The sequence below is a fragment of the Musca autumnalis genome, unplaced genomic scaffold, assembly GCF_047663935.1.
Source record: "Musca autumnalis isolate F117 unplaced genomic scaffold, ASM4766393v1 scaffold_4, whole genome shotgun sequence".
Classification (NCBI taxonomy): Eukaryota; Metazoa; Arthropoda; class Insecta; order Diptera; family Muscidae; genus Musca; species Musca autumnalis.
This window is the reverse complement of record NW_027411977.1, coordinates 48,425,056-48,445,686: the sequence shown is the minus strand read 5'-3', so window position 1 is coordinate 48,445,686 and position 20,631 is coordinate 48,425,056. Positions and strand designations below refer to the sequence as shown.

At 36.2% G+C, this 20,631-nt stretch overlaps 1 protein-coding gene across 3 annotated transcripts; it reads left to right on the top strand.

Moving 5' to 3' along the window:
* The first annotated feature begins 226 nt into the window (after positions 1-226).
* Positions 227-18,181, top strand: LOC141403370 (vesicle-associated membrane protein 3-like). Of its 3 annotated transcripts, none has more exons than XM_073985682.1 (4): positions 263-372; positions 7,354-7,710; positions 7,939-8,198; positions 17,838-18,181. In XM_073985682.1, exons 2-4 carry the CDS (start codon positions 7,622-7,624, stop codon positions 17,870-17,872), a joined length of 384 nt encoding a protein of 127 aa, XP_073841783.1. In that variant the 5' UTR covers positions 263-372; positions 7,354-7,621; the 3' UTR covers positions 17,873-18,181. The 3 variants fall into 3 exon arrangements, with proteins under 3 accessions (XP_073841785.1, XP_073841783.1, XP_073841784.1); XM_073985683.1 differs by lacking the exon at positions 263-372 and adding an exon at positions 7,050-7,224; XM_073985684.1 differs by lacking the exon at positions 7,354-7,710 and having other exon boundaries at positions 227-372.
* The last annotated feature ends 2,450 nt before the right edge of the window (positions 18,182-20,631 follow it).

Below are 20,631 nucleotides of genomic sequence, written 5' to 3'. Positions count from 1 at the left end.
TGTTTAGCTTTGAATTTTGGTTCACAAATAATTATTCTCTGTGTAAATATTAGTTAATAGTTGCTATTGTGTTAAAACCAATAGCCAACTAGTCAGTCAATTATAAGGATGAGCGGAGTCATAGTTTACCTTTGAAAGCACGACACGCTATTTTGTGGTAGTGGGTTACTATACAACAAATACAACTCGTATATAATTAATAGTTCAAAGGGAAGTTCGTATTTTGTGCAACGAAACACAAAAACAACCAACAATTCAGTTTGTCGGCACTTTTCAAATAGTGATGTTGATTTTCGGAAAATAAAATTCGTAATTGTTCTGTGTAAAAAGCAACAACAACTTAAAAATGGAAATGACTTCGCCAACAAACGAGTTAGTTATTTTATAAAATGAATTGAACATTGAATCTGGAAAACATTTTGAGAACTATGCATAAACCGACTTACATATTTGTTTTACATGAATGTATTCATACAATTGGATTATGTATAAACGTATGCAGCCCATTAATAAAATTGAATATGCATACAATGAATATCACCATTTAGTGTTAATGGGTTTGAGTAATCATGTAAATCGTTTTAACATGAACGCTGTCGTACGATTTTTCTTACTTTCTTTCGGTTTTTAAAAGTCAATGCACCATTTTGAGATTTTTATGACATTTTTATGTACCTAGAAATGATTTTTATATTTTAAATTATTAGTATTGCCTATTAGTGTTGCTTATTGAACATCTAACCTTATAAATTATTGTTTTATGTGAATTTAAATGTTACTAACATTATTCGAATGTATTCTGATCAGGGATGGCGCTTCAGAAAACCCGGCTTTTTTCGGTATTTCTCAAATCCCGAATACCAGGATATTTGAAGTTTCTTCAAAAAAGGCTTTACCCACATATTGAACAATAATCCTCTGTAAAATGAGATGTTGAAAATATTGGTAGCGATCAGTAAAATTTTGCAACACTGTCAGTTAGTTTTGAAAAACATTACTCTCTGTAATAGAGGGTAATAAATGAAGTTGAGCCAATGGGGGAATACCCCACTCAAACTATCCCTCAGTAATGTTGGTGGCATTTTCTGAGTATTTCAGCCTTGTACAACTTCTCTACAATTGGTGTCTTAGACACGCCGTTCGGACTCGGCGATAAACAGTAGGCCCCATATCATTGAGCTAATGGGGGTTATCATGAATGAAATTTCCCCGTGAGTTTCGTCTTTCCGCCGTTGCAAATTAAGGGAGAGAGTGAAAAAATTCACGGGGAATTACCGTTCATGATAACCCCCTAATATGAATCAGGGTGCACACATTGATATGAGAGAAGTCTCCCCTGTCCCGCCTGGGATGTTTGTGGAACAATTATATTATATATATTATATTCGCAGTGGTGTAGGGTATCATATAGTCGGCCCCGCCCGACTTTTATCATTTCCTTACAAGTTTTTAGGACGATGAAATGTTGGAAAATGCGTTTTTTGTCTGCAGACAAGCCAAGTTCGAAGGTGGACTATATCGGTCCACATTTTGGTATAGCCTTTATATAACGGTACCACCCAATTTCAACCGTTAGGCTACAAGAAAAGTTAGAGAAATGGGGAAGTAATGCCCGTTTAAAGTTGAAAATCCAAGAAAGTCCTTTTTCTCTGTATTTACCGTTAACATGTTCGTCTTCCATGGACTCCAATAAAGCCGAATTGGTATATGAAAAACCCTGCATAATTTTTTCAGAAGTTTGAAGTGTCCAACAACCAAAAAGTATGTGGATAACTGACAATCATGGACGGTCACAAGCGATATTTGAGCAAAGCTGTCATTCAAAACTGGAAAAGTGTACCTGGCTTTACCTTGCTACATTACTGTAAACTCGATAACGTTAGGGAAAACCCTCACCCTGTGAAAACTGCTTTTGTAGTGGTATTTAAGTCAGATTTGCTTACATTTATTGATGTGGGCGGTATATCATACTGCGACCAAGTCAAATTTATATAAGGTAGAAGTGACAATCAGCTGTATTTTTACTGTTTTTGTAAATTTGGTTTTCAAAATGTAATGGGGTCTACTCATGAAATTTGAAAATTCGAAATTTGCTACCATAAAATACTTCTTTTCATCGTAAACGTGTAATAACAATGACCTGAATGCTTTTTATTTACATTTTCATTCAAATTTGTTCTATTTTAGAAGATTTTCAAAATGTATTTATGTTGTTCCCATGGTAAAACAAATATAAGGTAAAGTAAATGCTACAACAAATACAACTCAACAACAACCACAAAGGAATTTGTTTTTGTTTGTAACGTTACTGTCACCGGTAAATGTAAACGAAACAAGGAAATTATTGGAATTTATAAAACTAATATTTTTCCATTTGATTGAATATTTTGGAAAACTATTTTGCTTTTCAAAATAGTCAGGCTTAATCCCATAGTCGTTGTTTTAATATTTTAATAAAACAAGTTTAATTTATTAGTGGAAAAAATTGGCGATGTTTACCAAGGGGTAAGGCAGGGAAGACTATAGTTTCAGATCTCGCCACAGATATTCATCAGTTCCCTTGTAATAGTACGTTTATATATAACCGGATTTAACAAACCCACTGGGTTTCAAATGTCAATTCCTTTGCGTATACGTCAAATAAATCATCATTAAGAAGGTTAACCCTGCCAAAGGCTATACTATAAACATGGCCTTTCTTGTTTTTCAACAAGAAACTTTTTATACCCAAGTGTCAATTGCTCGCTCAAACAGATACGTATCCAAAGAAACACTCTGATCGAGAATTTCTTTGGCACGACCTAAACTCGAACAACTGCACTTGCAAACACTATGGGATTAAGTCTGACTATTTAAAAAAACAAAATAGAAGTCATCATCCCAAATAAAAAAACGCTAACCCTCCTAATTGTGAGACCAGGCACCGTCAAAAGTTTGGTTTATTGCTGTTGTTAGCAACACTATGTGTTATGTGTTTTTTCGTTGAGACTCAACAAACGCATAGCAGTGGGAAAGATTTGGTTTTGTTTGCAAGTGCAGTTGTTCGAGTTTAGGTCGTGCCAAAGAAATTCTCGATCAAACTGTTTCTTTGCATACGTATCTATTTGAGCGAGCAATTGGCACTTGGGTATAAAAAGAAACGAGGGAACTGATGAAGATCTGTGGAGAGATCTGAAACTATAGTCTTCCCTGCCTTACCCCTTGGTAAACACCGCCAATTTTTTCCCACTAATAAATTAAGGTTGTTTTAATAAAATATTAAAACAATGACTATGCGATTAAGCTTGACTATTTTGAAAAACAAAATTGTGTTTTATTTAATGTAAGCATTTTAATAAATTAAAATGAGGTCGTTCCCATTTTAATAGCCAATGGTCCCAGTCACAATCGCCTTCTCCCGAGCGCGAAGCATGTTTTGCTCTCAAGGCAGTTAACTGCTTGCAAGTCCAAAGGTGGTACAACGACATTTTAATGGAACCAAAGCAAAGCTTAGATGCACCTGTCAACAGAATATTACAAGTCTTGGGACTTCATCTACACTTGGTAATGTAGGTGAAGTAATCATCACCAACTTTCTTTTTTTCAAATAGACCAGTCTGAGAAAAAGACCAAAGAGAGAGCCTGCGCACGAAACACGGCAAATTTAACACTGCGCTGAGTGTATTCTTGATCATTTATATACGATTGATTGATTTCGTATCTTCTGACTCGCGTTACTGGAATATAGTGGTATAGCCCCCATATAACGGTATTTCTTTATATTCTGTATTTTGAGGATTTAAGCCACCCAGGGTTTAAAATGCTAACGCCATATTAGCAAAATCACCGAATATTTGCAGCTTTGCCTGCTAAAATTTCTTCGAAATATATTTACTAACTATGAACAACGGCAACATGTAGCAACAAATTTCACAAAAATATTGCTAGCGATTCTGATGATATTTGATATTGTTGCTATAATAAAAAAGCATCGGACACGCATACTCAAATTTTGCAGCACTCATGATCAACACATATCGGAAAAGAGAATAATAGTAAGGTTACATTTACGAAATCCACTCGATTTCAACTGTCAATTCCATTGATTAAACGTCAAATGAAATCAAATGGATTTCAGATGAGTTTTCATTTGACGTATACGCAAAGGAATTGACAGTTGAAATCGAGTGGATTTCGTAAATGTAAACCAAGTATAAGCAACAAAGTTTCAACGGGTTAGCCATGTTTTCAGCAAACAATTGTTTTTGAGATCAGGGTTACCAGTGTAATGCATTAAAAATCAGGTACCTCTTGATTTTTAGTATTTTTATACCCTCCACCATAGGATGGGGGGTATGTTAAGTTTGTCATTCCGTTTGTAACTACTCCAAATAATCCTTGTAGACCCCACAAACTATATATATTCTAGATCAGCGTGCAATTCTACATCGATATAGCCATGTCCGTCTGTGGAAATCACTCTAGCGTTCGAACGGATTGAAGTAGGTGGATACAATTTTGGTAAAATCTATTAAATGTATGTAGTACTTTTGGTATTGAAAGCGGGCTATGTAGGTCAACGTTTTCGTATAGCCCCCATACAAAGTGACGCGTCGTTGTTTTAAGGAAGTTTTTAAGATATCTGTCCCATTTGACCACCGAATTGGTTGTAATTTGGCATTTTGTGTCTCTAGAGGCTTAATAATATTTCTACCAAATTTTGTTTATATAGGTCCACGTTTTGTTATAGCCCCAATAAAACGCCCCATATATAGTATGCGTCATTTTAAGATATTTTAAATGCATTAGTCCCATTTGACCACAGAATCGGTTGTAATTTTTTTATTTTGTGTTTGCAGAGGCCATTTCTACGAAAACATTTTTATATAGGTCCACGTTTTGATATATATCACATAGGTCGATATCTCCCGATTTTCGGTATTTGGAAGGTTTTAGCTCTATTATCCTACCAAAATTGCTGAAATTTGGTAGTTGGTCTTAGGTGGGGGTATACAACTTTCCCCCAGAAATTTGTAGGTATAGGTCTACTACTTCATATAGCCCCCATACAACTTATCTCCCTATTTTCGATGTTTTGAAGGTTGAGGCCACAATATTCCTCAGAAACGGCTGATATTTGGTATTTAGTCTTCGTTGGGGGGTATACAACTTTGCCCCAGAAACTTGTCTTCGTTTGTCGGTATAGGTCCACTTCTTCATATATCCCCCATAGAACGGTACTTCCTGATTTCGCTATTTTGAAGGTTGTGACCTCAATATCCCACTGAAATGACTGAAAATAGGTAGCTAGTCTTCGTTAAGGGTATACAACTTTCCACTTCAAATTTGTCGGTATAGGTCCATGCACTCATGTAGCCCCCAATAGGACGATGTCTCCCAATTTTCGGTATTTTTGAAGTTTTTAGCTATATTATTCTGCTAAAATGCCTGAAATTTGATATTTCGTCCTCCAGAAAATTATCGGTATCGGTCCACGTTTTGATGTACCCTCCATAGATCGGTATATCCCAATTTTTGGTATATTGAAGGTTTTAGCCTTATTATAACTCCGAAATGGCTGCAAGTTGAAGTTTGTCAGTATAGGTCCATGACTTCATATAGCCCCCATAGACTAATAACTACATAAAGCCCCCATAGAACGGTACCTCCCGATTTTAAGTATGTTGAAGGTTGCTGCTCAATATCCCATCGAAATTACTGACATTTGGTAGTTGGTCTTCCTTCCCCACCGAAATAGCTGATGTTAGTTAGGCCTATAGAACAAATGTTCTGTAATGGGCCAGCTAAGTAAGTAAGTAAGAAGAGAATTATTAGTATAGGCCCTTATCTTCAAATAACCCCTATAGAAGCGTACTTCCCGATTTTTGGTATTTTGACGGTTGTGTCATCGAAACGGATGAAATTTAATATTTGGTCTCCGTTGGTGGTATAAAACTTTCCACCTGAAATTTTCCGGTATTGTTCCATGTTTTTATATAGCCCCCATAGAAAGGTCCCTCACAGTTTTCGGTGCTTTGAACGTTTTAGCCACATTCTTAAACTGGAATAACTGAAATAAGTAGTCTTCGCTGGAGTTACGAAAATTCCCTCCAAAAATGTATCGGTACAACGTTTTATACAGCCTCCATAGAACGATGTTTCGATGTTCTTCATCTATCCAAATCCAGAACATACAGGTTTAGGTCTAATCGGTATTGCCAAATTTTATGTATTTCGCTCAATTCGGAAAATTGTAAATATTGGTCCATGTTTTGGAAAGAACAAAAATGTCGCCCCATATGAGCTGTTTTGAAGGGAGTATTATCAGTTGAGATGTATGTACTACTCCTACAATAAAAGGAAGAGTTTAGTTCTTTCATAAACGAAATTAAACTAATTGTTCCTATTCACCTCAATACAGTTCGTGGTGGAGGGTATAAAAAGTTCGGCCCGGCCAAACTTAACGCTTTTCTTACTTGTTGGGAATTTAAGCTACATTCTCCGCCCATATTAGGGGTAATTTGGTATTTCGAATTCCCAGTGTACGCAAACATACTCCACAAAAAATTGTAAACATAGGTCAACGTTTTGATCGCCCGATTTTTAGTATTTTGAGGATTAAAGCTACATGATTTGCGGCTAGTTACAGCCAAAAGTCGATTATTCGGTATCTAGGAAGTCCAATTTCGAGTAGAGTTGTTAAATCTAGTGAACTAGTTCAGTACCATAGTTCGTATGCGAATGAGTTATTTCATGAAAACAAAGAGATAATATAACTCATTCGCAGTTCGTTCATACAAATACATTGAACTATATAATGAAGTCGTTCGAACGAACTAGATTTTAACAACTCTAATTTCGAGTCAAAACCAACTTATAATACCCCCTAATCCTGACCTAGGGGTATTGGTATAGCAACAAAGATTGACACGATCTATTGTTAACAAAGAAATATCCTCTACGCGCACATTTGATAATTTGAATTTATAATACCATCACCAAATGGTTGCAAAGAATGAAATAATAATTAATTTATACAATTTTGTACGCTCCCTGTATACCTATTACAGATGTCGCACCATTGATCGATCAATCCTCATACATAGAACGATGACGAAATCGAAAACATCTACCGGTTGGATCATTGTGAGTGATTTCCCCCTCTCCACCAAAACATGAGCGTATTTTTTATAATTTTATTTGTTTCTCATTCTGAATGGCGTTATCCACTAAATAGCAAATCAAGTGAGTCAAGGGAAATCCAAAAAAAGCTGAGAAGAATTAATTTCTTCTCATGAGATATTTAAATACATAAATAAAACTACTTGTGTTTGCTTTTAAACAATTTTATTGTATAAAATGTTTTAATCTCAGTATAAAGAGATCACTTAGACGAGCTACAACGTTTCGCTTAACAGATATTGTGGGTTTTGCTCTTAAATGAGTCAGCTAACCAAACACAGAGGGCAGACATACGAGACGACGTTCATATAACTTAAAAATATCATGTTATGTGGAATAATTAGTATTGAATTGCAAGTGGCATAACGGTAAAAGGCAAATAAACCCATTAAAATTGAAAATAGAAGAAAACAAAAACTGACAAAAAAACGTAAACTAATAGAAAAGCGGAAACAAAAACATGGCAACAGATAAACACAGCAACATATTTGGGGAAGAAACTCTTTCTGAGAGTGTTTACTATTCCAAAAATATTTCGAATGATACAGAGTAAGTTGAACATCATTGTGGTTTTCTAAATATGTACGTATGTATGAGCAAATATACGTATGTATGTGTGGGTAAATGAAGAAAAACATAGCCCTTTAACTTCTCGAACTTCTCTAAAACCAACGAACTAACGTCTTTCTTCATAGAGAATTTTGACTGTAATTCTCAAAAGTTTAGAAAAATCAAGTATTCAAATCAATATTTTAACTTGGCATTTTGTATTTTCAGTTACCGTACTCCCGAACTTTTAAAACAAACACAACAACAAGCCGATGAAATTGTTGAAATAATGTACAACAATGTCAACAAGGTAATGGACCGTCAAGAAAAACTTGAAGATTTAAACGCCACAGCCGAACAACTTCAACAACAAGCCTCCACATTTCAAACAACAGCCAACAAAGTAAAACGCGAAAAATGGTGGGAACATATGAAGACCAAAATCATTATAGCCATAATACTTGCTATTATTCTTATCATATTGATCGGTAAGTGGAAAAACAAAAGAGTGTGGTTGACAGATTGTTGTTAAACAATATAGGTTTGGTCGATATCTACTACATAATTTGGAACATGTTTCCCCCAAAGCACGCAACGTCCCCAAAGGGAACAAGTAAGAAGGGTGCACAGTTGTTCAAAATGTTTTTCCTGGTCCAAATTCTGTAACTTTTAAACGGATAGAGATATTTTCCTGACTTTTTTGTTCAGCTTTCCGATGCAATAAAATAGTTCTCTTCGTGTTACAGTTTCCGAGAAATAGGTATTTCTTTCTCCAAAAATTTGCAAAAATTACGTTTTTTCCCAAATCAAGGAGTACACCACGCCTATACCTTCCAATATTTTGACCTAATGTGTTGGTTTCCTTAATTTAAATATGTTTACTACCATGGTAGAACAAAGAAGTCAGAGTAAATACTACAAGAAATACAACTCAACAACAACCACATAGAAATTTGTTTTTGTTAGTAATGTTAGTGTCACCGGTAAATGTAAACAAAACAAGGAAATGTTTATAAATTATTGGAATTTATAAAACTAATATTTTTCACATTTGATTGAATATTTTGAAAACATGAATGAAAAATCGTTACATTTTCAATTTGAAAGTATCCATAGCATTAAATTTAATGGATAATTTTACGCAGAAAGTGGAATTCATGCAAAAATGTGTGGGGTCGCTAAAAATTCATTGAAAAAGGAGAAGCTGTTTCAAACATTTTTTTTTTGAAATCAAAGAAGCACATGTTTATTATGGCTTTAATTTGTTAAAATTTAACAAAATACCACACATTTTAACAAATGTTGAACTGCTTATATACGCAGTGTTATAGTGTCTGGCACATTGTTCGGACTTGGAAGATGTTACATATTATTGATATGAAGAAGTCTTTACGGGAAATAGTTTTTTCCGAATTACATATTTTTTCTCAAAAAATATATATATCCCTATACATTGAAAATTGAAATAGAAATATAAAATGTCGTATGGAATTTGGCACTAACATTACAGCCCAGTTTAGTCAGATGGGTATTGCTGTTACCTTATATTGTTCTACCATGGTTTACTACCGAATCCCATATGGAAATTGACAATCGGTGACGACAAAAAATTGGGGATTTGGCCAGGAAAATCGATTCTAAAGTTCGGCCGGGCTGAACTTTTTCTACCCACTACCATAAGTTGTTTGAGTAAAATGGAACAAAATTAGTTTAGAAAATTCCTAGGAGAAGTGGAATATGCGGAATATGGAATATCAAATTTTTGTATCTTCAGTATTTATGCTAACCCAGGGTATATACAGGCAAAATGTGCCTCATCGAAATAATGATTTTAGACCCAAAGTATGTTAGGACGAAATCCGTTTCCTACAATTTGGATTTGATTTAGCAATGTCCGTCCGTCTGGCTTGTTAGCACGATAACTCTCGAACGGATGAACCGATTTGGTCCACAATTTGGCGTTAGTAATATTTTACCCAAACTTAGTTTAAGTTCGAAGATGAGCCATATCATTCCACTCCTTCAGACATCTCCCCCGTAAAAGTTCGAAAATGTTCGGAAAAATTGTGCGCTCGATAACTCTTGAAGTGAGTAACCGATTTAGTACATACCTTGCACATCGTGAAATTTCTACCAGACATAGATGAGATTGCAATATGGATTCTATCGGTCCACTCCTTCGGTTATCTCCCACACAAAATTTCGGAAATGTTCAGTTTAGGACCTGCTCTCGAATCGCTTTGATTTTTGTTGTAACAACGACAGTACACGACAGTGCACGTTTTTTAGGGGAAAGTCCATACTTCCTGAGAAAATAGACCGAAAGGCTTAAAATACCCCTATGGCACCATGTGTAGTGGCTGGAGCGCACGATAACTCGCGAACGCATCACACGAATCTGCCCAAAATCCCTTTGGTTTTTGTTGTAAAAACTTGTATTCGCTTTCCCCAGTACATTTTTTTCAGCGGCAAGTCCTTACTTTTTGAGATAATGGCCCAAAAGCTTCAAAAAAGCCTGGCCACTGGGTAGTAAGTAAGTAGGATAACCCTCGAAACGTTGTAAATCGTATTATATAGATGTCAGAGGCTGAGGGTATATCTCTGTCGGCCAAGCCGACTGAAACTTTTTTACTTGTTTAAACAAACTTAAATGCCAATTCAGAATCTGAATTTCAAAATTTCAGCCATTTCGGTCAAACAATGTCTTGCCTAAAACCTTAAAAATCTAAAATCAGAAGGTACGTTCTATCAAAACGTGGACCTGTACCTGTACAAACTTCGGGGGGACGTTTTTAAAGCCCTAATAACGACTAAATACCAAATTTCAGCCATTTCGGTGAGGTTAAGCCCTGAAAATACCGTAAATCGGGCGGAACTGTTCGATGTCTAGGGAAAGTTTGTAGCTCCAAGAAAGACCAAGTATCAAATTTCAGCCATTTCTGTGTGATAATGAGACTTAAATTTTGGAAATACGGAAGGTACGTTCTATGGGGCTATATCGAAACGTGGACCTGTACATGTTTTGGAGCCCCAAGGAAGATCAAGTACTAAATTTGAGGCATTTCGGTGTGATAATGAGGCTAAAACCTTCACAATACCGACAATCGGGAGGTGCGTTCTATTGGGGCTATATAAGAACATGGACTTGTGCCTGTAAAAATATCTAACGATACCGATTTAACGTCATCACATCTAAATGACTGAAATTAGTTGGTACTTAGGGAAGATTTTGGACCACCCTTTTTATACCCAACACCACTATGTGGTGAGGGTATTATAAGTTGGTTTTGGCCGTTTGTAACGCATCAAAATAATGGTCGTAGACCCATACTTATATATACCAAAAATGAATGTCTCGACGAGCTAAGTCGATCTGTCTATGTGTGTCCGTCCGTCAGTCCGTTCGTCTGTTCATTTAAGCCTTGTAATCACGCTACAGGTCGCAATTTTGATCGGATCATCACCAAATTTTGGGTGTTGATGGGGGTCCCGGAGGGAAAGAAGCCTTTTGATTTTGGTGATGGTCGGATAATATTCAGAGGTCGGAATGGGCAAAAAACTTATTTGGAGAAAAAGTCAACGTTTTATTTCAAAGCGAATATCTCCGCATCTATTAGGGGTACACCTGCTAGTGAAAGTAGAAAATATCACCTTTACAACGATGTATAGTAGGTCATCGTAGATGGTCAAACAACAAAGATATCGCAATAGTCGCTAATACAACCCAACTTTTCATTTTTGCGATTTATAATGACGAATATCACAGCTTTGGTTGGGGAGCTTCCCAAAGCAAAGCCTGAGCCTATTAAGTTTGTTGATGGTCGGATAATATTAGGGAGTGGGAATAAGCAAAAAGCTTATGTGGAGAAAAGTCTACGTTTTTTTCTTATGTGATTATCTTCGCTTCTGGTAGGAGTATTCCAAAAGGAAATCCCGTCAATGGAAGAAGAAAAGATCTCCTTTATATTGATGCAAAGTATGTTGGCGAAGGTGGGCAAACAACCGAGATATCGCAAAAGTCAGTAACATATCACAATTTTTCCATTTTTTTGTAATCACGCTACAAGTTGGAACATTGATCGGATAGTCACCAAAAATTTTTGGGGTTGATAGGGCCCCCACAGAGGAAAAAGTCTATTGATTTTGGTGATAGTCGGATAATATTTAGGGGTCGGAATGGGGAAAAACTCGTGTGAAGACAAATTCAAAGTTGTATTATTTGTGAATATATCGGTTTATAGTAGGAGTATTCCAACGGCAAAGCCTGTCAATGGAAGAAGAAAATATTACCTTTACATTGGTGTAAGGTAGGTTGGCGAAGGTGGTCAAACAAGGGAGATACCACAATAGTCGGTAATGCATCCAATTCTTCCATTTTTTGCAATCATGCAGGTCGTAATTTTGATCGGATGGTCACGAAATTTTGGTTGCTTATGGGGGTCCCAGAGAGAAAGAGGCATATTATGTTTGGTGATAGTCGGATTATATTCCCTAATAGAAATGTTTACCAGTGAAAGGCTTATGCACATGGGTAGTGGTGTAGGGTATCACATGGTCGGCCTCGTCCCGACTCTAGCCTTTGCTCACTTGTTTGGTCATAATTTCAGTCATTCAGATGTGATAATGATGTTAAGGCGGTATCGTTCTATGGGGGCTATATCAAAACGTGCACCTGTACTTACCAATTTCTGGGGAGAAGTTTTGTAGCCTCAAAGAATATCAATTTTCAAATGAAGCAAAACCCTGGATAATACTGAAACCCGTGCGTTATCGACACAGAACTGGCGAAGGCTTTGTACCTCTAAGGAAGACTAAGTACTAAATTTCAGCAAATTTGGGTGTGATAATGAGGTTAGAACCTTCAAAATACCGAAAATAGGACGGTACCGCTCTGTGGGGGCTAAATCAAATGGCCGCGGAAAATTTTTGTAACCCCAAAGTACACAAAATACCAAATTTAGCTAAATATTTCGGTGTGATAATGAGACTAAAACCTTTAAAATACCGAAAATCGGTAGGTACCGTTCTATGGTTACTGATAATCCTCTTCTGGAATATTCGTAGTTTCGTCGTGCAGGGTAGAAAAAGTTCGGCCCGGCTTAACTTAACGCCGTTCATACTGGTTGATGGTAAATATTGGAATTGTAATTATTAGGCCAGAAATACAAAGAGTGCTGCTCAAAACATTTGCAACTCAGGTACTTATTTCACATTTAATCTATTTATACCCTCTGCATTTATGCTACCGAGGGTATATACACTTTCATGCGGGCAAAATGTGCCTCATCGAAATAATGGTTTTAGACCCCAAGTATGTTTGGACGAAATGTGTTTAAGACAATTTGGAGTCGATCTAGCGATGTCCGTCGGTCTGTCTGGCTGGAGCGCACGATAACTCTCGAACGGATCAACCCATTCGGTCCAAAATTTGTCTTTAGTAATATTTTGTAAAAACTTAGTTTAAGTTCGAAGAGGGGCTATATTGGTCCACTCCTTCCAGTACCTCCCCCACAAAAGTTCGAAAATGTTCGGAAAATTTGTTCGTACGATAACTCTTGAAGGGCTTATCCGATTTGGTCTATACTTTGCACATCGTGAAGTGTCTACCAGATTTAGAATGGTTCCAATATGGACTCATTCGGTCCACTACTTCGGGTACCTCCCACACAAAATTTGGGATAAGTTCAGTTTAGGACCAGCTCTCGAATCGCTTTGATTTTTGTTGTAACAACTTGTATTCACTGCCCCCTGTACGACAGCACAACTTACATCAGGGGCAAGTCCATACTTTTTGAGAAAATAGCCTGAAAGTTGCAGAAAAACATCTATGGAACCGTGTGTAGTGCTTGGAGCGCAAGATAACTCTCGAACGGATCTGCCGATTCGGTCCAAAATTTGGCCTTAGTAATATTTTGACCAAACATAGTTTAAGTTCGAAGATAAGCCATATCGGTCCACTCCTTCAGGTACCTCCCCACAAAAGTTCAAAAAAAGTTGTCCTTCTGTAACGCTTGAAAGGGAGTGGCCGATTTGGTCCATACTTTACACATCCTAATATATCTACCAGATATAGATCAGGTTCAAATATGGACTATATTTGTCCACTCCATCCGGTACCTCCCACACAAAATTTCGGATAACTTCACTTGAAGACCTCCTCCGCAAAACGTTTGATCTTTAATCTTAATCATAATTTTTGTCGCTTCATACGCCCAACATTTTTCAAAACCCTCTAAATTCATACGTTTTTGAGAAAAAATTGTTTCAATATACAAAGTTCGGAGAGTATATCTCTGTCGGCAAAGCCGACTGATACTTTTTGTCTTGTTTTAGAGACATTTTAGGTTTTGAAATGCATGTATTTTTGTAAATTGACTCTTTATTGGCCCAATTTTCAAGATTTAAAAATGATTATTCAGTTATTAACACGTATGTTTAAAAAATATGAACTATCGGAGGAACGCCTGTTTTAGCCTGCTCCGTACTAGGTACTACGAACATCTATTTATTTCATTGTTTACGAGTTTTTTGTATTGATTGGCATAGGTGTTTTTTTTTTTTTTTAATAAGAAGAAGGGGGCAAAAAACCTTCATGAGGAGTACATGTTATCCCACCTATGTTTACTTTTGCAGACAAGTATGCCGAAAACAAAGCATGTCTAAATTTTTAAGAAAACACAAGTTATTGCAATAATTTTTATTTTTGAAAATTATGGATCCAACGAAGTGCAAAAATGAACATAGGGAAAGTATAATATCTTTAATGGGCTGGATACCGCGTAAAATGTACTAAAATCTCCATAGGATGGAATTATGTGTATGGACAACTACATCTCCTGTAGAGGATGATCAAATAATTATACAAATTATTATGCAGATCTGTCAGAGGTCATCAATAGATGTTAAAAGAAGTCTTAGCACCGATAAATCTGCATATACGAACCCCTCCGATATATACCGGTACCCGTATACCAATATTGGGAAATTTTTGGGAAAGCAGTAATTTCCAGTAAAAATGGGATTTTTCATAGAAATTTTGCAAACAATGTATGGAATTCGTTTTGGAGTTGTGAAACCAGTATTTTTGGTCGATTTAAAACAATATTGAAGTTATAAGACTTGAAAAAATGTACTTGATCACCAAATCGAAAGATAATAGAATTTGTCCCCTTCCATATGGTGGAGGGTATAATAACATGACAACATGATTTTTTAAATCTTTAAAACAATCAACAATCAACTTACAAAAATATTTGCATTTTATTTGAAATAGTCATTCCAGTTGCAAATGTTTTGAGCAACACTGTATGTACAGCAGCCTTCGTTTACGTTGGCGAGTTTTGAGGTTCCCAACATTGTTTTTAATATGGGGAAAGGAAGAAGGTGAGAGAACTCACTACAAAATGTTGTATATAATAATGCGAAGGTTAGATATAGAAAACTCACGTTTAAAGAGTTTAAAAAAACCTGCGTGGTCGGAGAATATCGAGGTCATATTGACCACGAGCTATAAGAGAGATACGAGATACAATCACATAATTGAACGAATTAAATTATAATGTGATTACTGGACATCGGATTGGCAAATTTTTCGAAAATTAAAATACAAAATTTTTGATATTTTTGAATGATGTTTTAAATATTTTTGTTTCATATTTATACACAATTTAATAAAATATGTTGAAATATGGAAAATGTATTCAAAATCATGTGAGAATATCAAAATATTTATACATATCACAGATTTCCATCTAGCAAATAATGTGAATACCAATTCAGGCAAAAGTTAAATACCAAAACATTGATCGAAAATTTAATTAATTTTATTTTTTAGCAAATTATAATTTTTGTGGTTTTTTATTTGTGTTTGAGCTTTTTTAATAGATTGAAACCATAGACTAATAAAAGTATAGACAAAGAAATCCTCTCTCCTAAATTCTCTCACCGAGTGTGAATTGAGTCAGTTTAATATGTACTCAATTTTTAAAATGGCAATAACTATAAGCATTTAGACTATTTATTCTGGTAAAAGAGAATAATAATAACGCGAGGACTATAAATCTGATCGAAAAATCCAAAGAATGACAAAAGAAGTATTATAATAATGGTGGTATGTCGAAACATATGAAAAACTCAAAATCAATCATATTTTGATCCAAAATATAAAAAAATCAAAATTTTAAATTTGACCTTGAATTTCTCTGCAACCACTAGACCGAATTTGAATTTGATCATTTTTGATGCATCGGAAAGCTGATTGTATTATCTATCAAACAAAAAATGTTACAGAATTTTGACGATTCTGAACCACGGTGCGGCGGGCCTGTACTGTCGAAGTAAATTTGCAACTTGTCTATAAAGAGGCCGGACATTTAATGTGAGATATTCTGATAAAAGAGGGTAGATGCATCTTCTCAGGAAATAATATTTTTATACCCTCTGCCTTTACGATATGAAGGGTATATACACTTTCATACGGGCAAAATGTGCCTCATCGAAATAATGGTTTTGGACCCCAAGTATGTTTGGACGAAATGAGTTTCAGACAATTTGGAGTCGATTGAGCAATGTCCGTCCGTCTGTCTGTCTGTCTGGCTGGCTGGACCGCACGATAACTCTCGAAGGGACTAACCGATTCGGTTCAAATTTTGGCTTTCGTAATATTTTGCCCAAACTTAGTTTAAGTTCGAAGATGGGCTATATCGGTCCACTCCTTCCGGTACCTCTCACACAAAAGTTCGAAAATGTTCCGAAAACTTGTGCGCACGATAACTTTTAAAGGGAGTAACCGATTTGGTCCATACTTTGCACATCGTGAAACTTGTACCAGACTTAGATATTTTTTCAATATGGACTCAACCGGTCCACTCCTTCGGGTACCTCCCACACAAAATTTCGGAAAAATTCAGTTTAGGGCCATCTCACGAATCGCTTTGATTTTTGTTTTAGCAACTTGTATACACGGCTCCCCATACGGCCGTACAAGTTTCATCAGGGGCAAAACCCTACTACATAATATTTTGTCCAAACTTAGTTTAAGTTCGAAGATAAGCCATATCGGTTCACTCCTTCAGGTACCTCCCCCATAAAAATTCAAAAATGTTCGGAAAAATTGTGCACACGATAACTCTTGAAGGGACGGACCGATTTGGTCCATACTTTACGCATCCTAATATATCTACCATATATAGATCAGGTTTGAATATGAACTATATTTGCCCATTCCTTCGGGTACCTCCACACAAAATTTCGGATAAGTTCACTTTAAGACCTGCTATTGACTAACTTTGATTTCTGATGAAGCAACTTGCAATCGCTGACTCAATTACAACGGTAAAAGTTTTTTCAGTAGCAAGTCCATACTTCTTGGAAAAACGAAAGTTGTAAAAACCCCCTGTGGCACCATATGTTGTAGTTGGAGAGCATAATAACTCTCTCGAAGTGATAGACCAATTTGGTCCAAAATTTTACTTTCGTCATATTTTGTCCAAACATAGTTTAACTTCTAAAATGGCCCATATCGGTCCTCTCCTTAGGATACCTCTCCCACAAAATTCAACATTTGTGTCCAAGTGCAGTTTAGGGTCTGTTCAGAGATCCTTTGGAAATTTATACCGATGATGTACAGCCATATTATGTTTTCCGTGGACAAGTCCATGCTTCCTGGCATACTGGTCCAACAGGTGTACGATAATCCACTGAAATGACTAGTGAGCGCGATATTTATCGAAAAGATATGGCTCTCAAAATAAGATCCACTTCCGTAATGCACTATGTCGGTTCATTTCCTTTAATCCTAATCCACGATTTTGTCGGCAAGTTCAAATGTCCAAAAAGTGCCACAAAATTCTGAAAAGACCCTAAATACATTCGATCTGTCCGTAGATGAAAGTTCCAATTCAAATAGGCTGAGGGTATGTCTCTGTCGGCAAAGCCGACTGATACTTTTTTACTTGTTATATTTCCGGTTTCTCCATTTTTACTGCACTTTTCTGAGATTGTGACACTTGCCCCAAATTGAAACCCTAACTACTTAAATAAAATATGTATCTATGTTTCTTGAAAAAAATCTTATTACGTTTCATTATATTGCAAAGTTAATAATTTTTCTTTTTTTATGTTTTCAGCAACATTGGTTTCATCATTTGGTGGTGGTTCCTAACAATAGAGCAGATCATCATCCACAATAAGAGAAAGCAATGGCGTAGAATATTTGAATATTTGTAATTTGGATTGAACACATTTAGAATGTATTTAAATATTTATTGTAATTTATTTAAGAAAACATATAACTCACCCTGCTAGATACAGAATCTAAATAAAACCATTTTGCATTAAGCATTCCTTCCGTATAAAGAAATAAGAAATTGAAACATTTGTTATTAGATTAGTCTTATTGTTGCTGTTAAATATGATTATCGAAATCTGTTTCAATTGCTGTTAATAAACATTTTTTTGCATACAAATAAAATTTTGATTAATTAAGGGGTGATTTATTTAAAAATTTGTTGGTTCCTGTAAAACATTCCATCATGACAAATAAATAAAATAATGAGGCAATACTACTTGTGAGAACAATATAACTAATGATTAGCGACGTATGAATATACATACATATATTTACTATGTACTTATTTTCAGACTAAGTTCATCCTACAATTGCGGCATCCTTTTTGCAATTTAATGCAAATTCATGATCCGGAAGAACATCAATGTCACGGCGGTACAAGAAACCAAGCTCAACAACAACTGTAGCTTACAACGTGTTAAGGAGGATGGCACCAGAAGTGGAGGTGGGGGATTAGCTTTTCTATTGCACCAGTCTGTCCAATACAGACCTATCTCGCTTGAGCCTGTCTCTAATGACCCGTACATGAAATGTATGGGGATAGCAGTCAGGTGTGGAACTGCTGAGATAGCGTTGCTGAACGTATAAATCCCGCCGAGAAATAGCTGTATCTCAAATTACGGGCCTGACATTAGCCCGCTTTTGGAAGGTCACAATCGTCTGGTCCTGGGGGACTTTAATGCGCATCATGAGATGTGGCATTCGGCATTCGGAAACGACGAGAGGGGTACATCGTTTTGCACGGTCAATGAGGACGCCCCTACCAGAATTAGAGGAGAATGTCACAGTTCACCAGACATAACCATCGTGTCACCTGGTTTGATAAATGACGTCACCTGGCAACCCGTCATTTCCCTTGGACCATCTCCCCATAATTGTCTCCATTTGCAAACCACCCGATTTCATCACCTCTGAACGCCGCACATTCGTCAATCATAAGAAAGCTGATTGGCCGTATTTCAGAGAGTTCACCAATCACCAATTCTTCTGATGTTCGGGTAGCAAAAAGGACGTTCCGAGACATCATCACTGCTGCAGCCGCTCGCCATATCCCTGCTGGTCGAATACCCCAGCAGAGGCGGCGGGATTAGCAAATGAGCGTGTCTGGGAGCTGACACTGGAAGTTAACAGGCTGGTCGGTGAACATAAGCTGAACAAGTGATTAAATCATCTGAAGAGTTGCAAGATTGGAGCCGGTATAAGTAAATTGTGTGCAACGGTGAAGTCACTCTCGAACCCTGGAAGGATGGAAGATAGGACCTCAGTCACATTTGGCGACGTTACATTGACTGACCCGAAGAGGTGGGCAAGTTATTTCAATCGACAGTTTGTCGAGCACCCCGAGAGTGACAGGGCGAAGTGAAGAGTATTACGTCGCATCAGATCTCTTCCTGCCGAGGATGAACCACCGCAGTTGGATGATGTTGCGACAACAACAAATATGAAACGAAAACACATATTACGACCAAAAACACTTCTCAGATTGTGATGTAACTCAACTATCAAAACACAAAGAAGAATGAGAAAGAAGAAATAAATAAAAACAAGAATCGCATGGTGTAAATACAAAAAAAACAAAGATAAGAAGAACTCATACAAATAAAACTCACCAAAATTTTTATTTTCACCTCTGCATCGAATACGAGAGAAGAGAATACAATTGACGAAGAAAAGAGAATAATATTGTCTAGCAGACAAAAACTATTGTTGAATATGACAACAACTATTGTTGATATGACAAAAACAATTGTTGTAATTTACAAAAACGATTTTTGGATTCACAATACTACATGCGGAATCTTCACAATACATATTTTGCTCTTCCAATACCCAGCAAAATGTTTGTAGCCAAAGAAGTAGTTAAATCATGAGTGCAAGTGATTTCGGACTACATCTTTTTACGTGAAAGAAGTCATGATTTTTACAAGGGCATGGTGCAGTGAGGATACTGTCTAATTTACTTCTTAAGCACACATTTTGCATTAGTTCTTTGTAGTGAATAAATCACAACAACATATGATTCAACTACTTCTTTGGCTACAAACAAAGATGTAGTTCGAAATCACTTTTATTATTTTTTGTATACAAATTACTTTTTATGGATGCAAACATATTGCTGTTATTATAATTAACAACAAACAAATTATGTTCTTTGTCTTTTTAAGTTTTTTTTTGCAAAATTTTGAAATTTCTAAAACGTGAAAAATTTATGAAATGGATTCAAATCGGACATTCTCAAAATGTGAAGAACGGACTGCATTTTTCATGACTCTGCGTGGACTGCTTCAAAAAAAGCTATTCAATCACAACTTCACAAGGAACAACTTCAAATAAATTTTGCTGGGTCCTTCCAGATATACATAGGTCGGAATCTGTAACCTCCCACACAAAATTCGGAATAAGTATTAGTTTTCAGCAGGTTGTCCTTGGAGCCGACTTTACGACATTAATTTTTTTCGGGGGCAAGTCCATACTTCCTGAAATAATGACCTAAAAGCTCCAAGAAACCTGACAGCCTCAACTAAAATGGCTAATTCGCAAGAGATAACTCTCACAGGGTGTATCTGATTGGT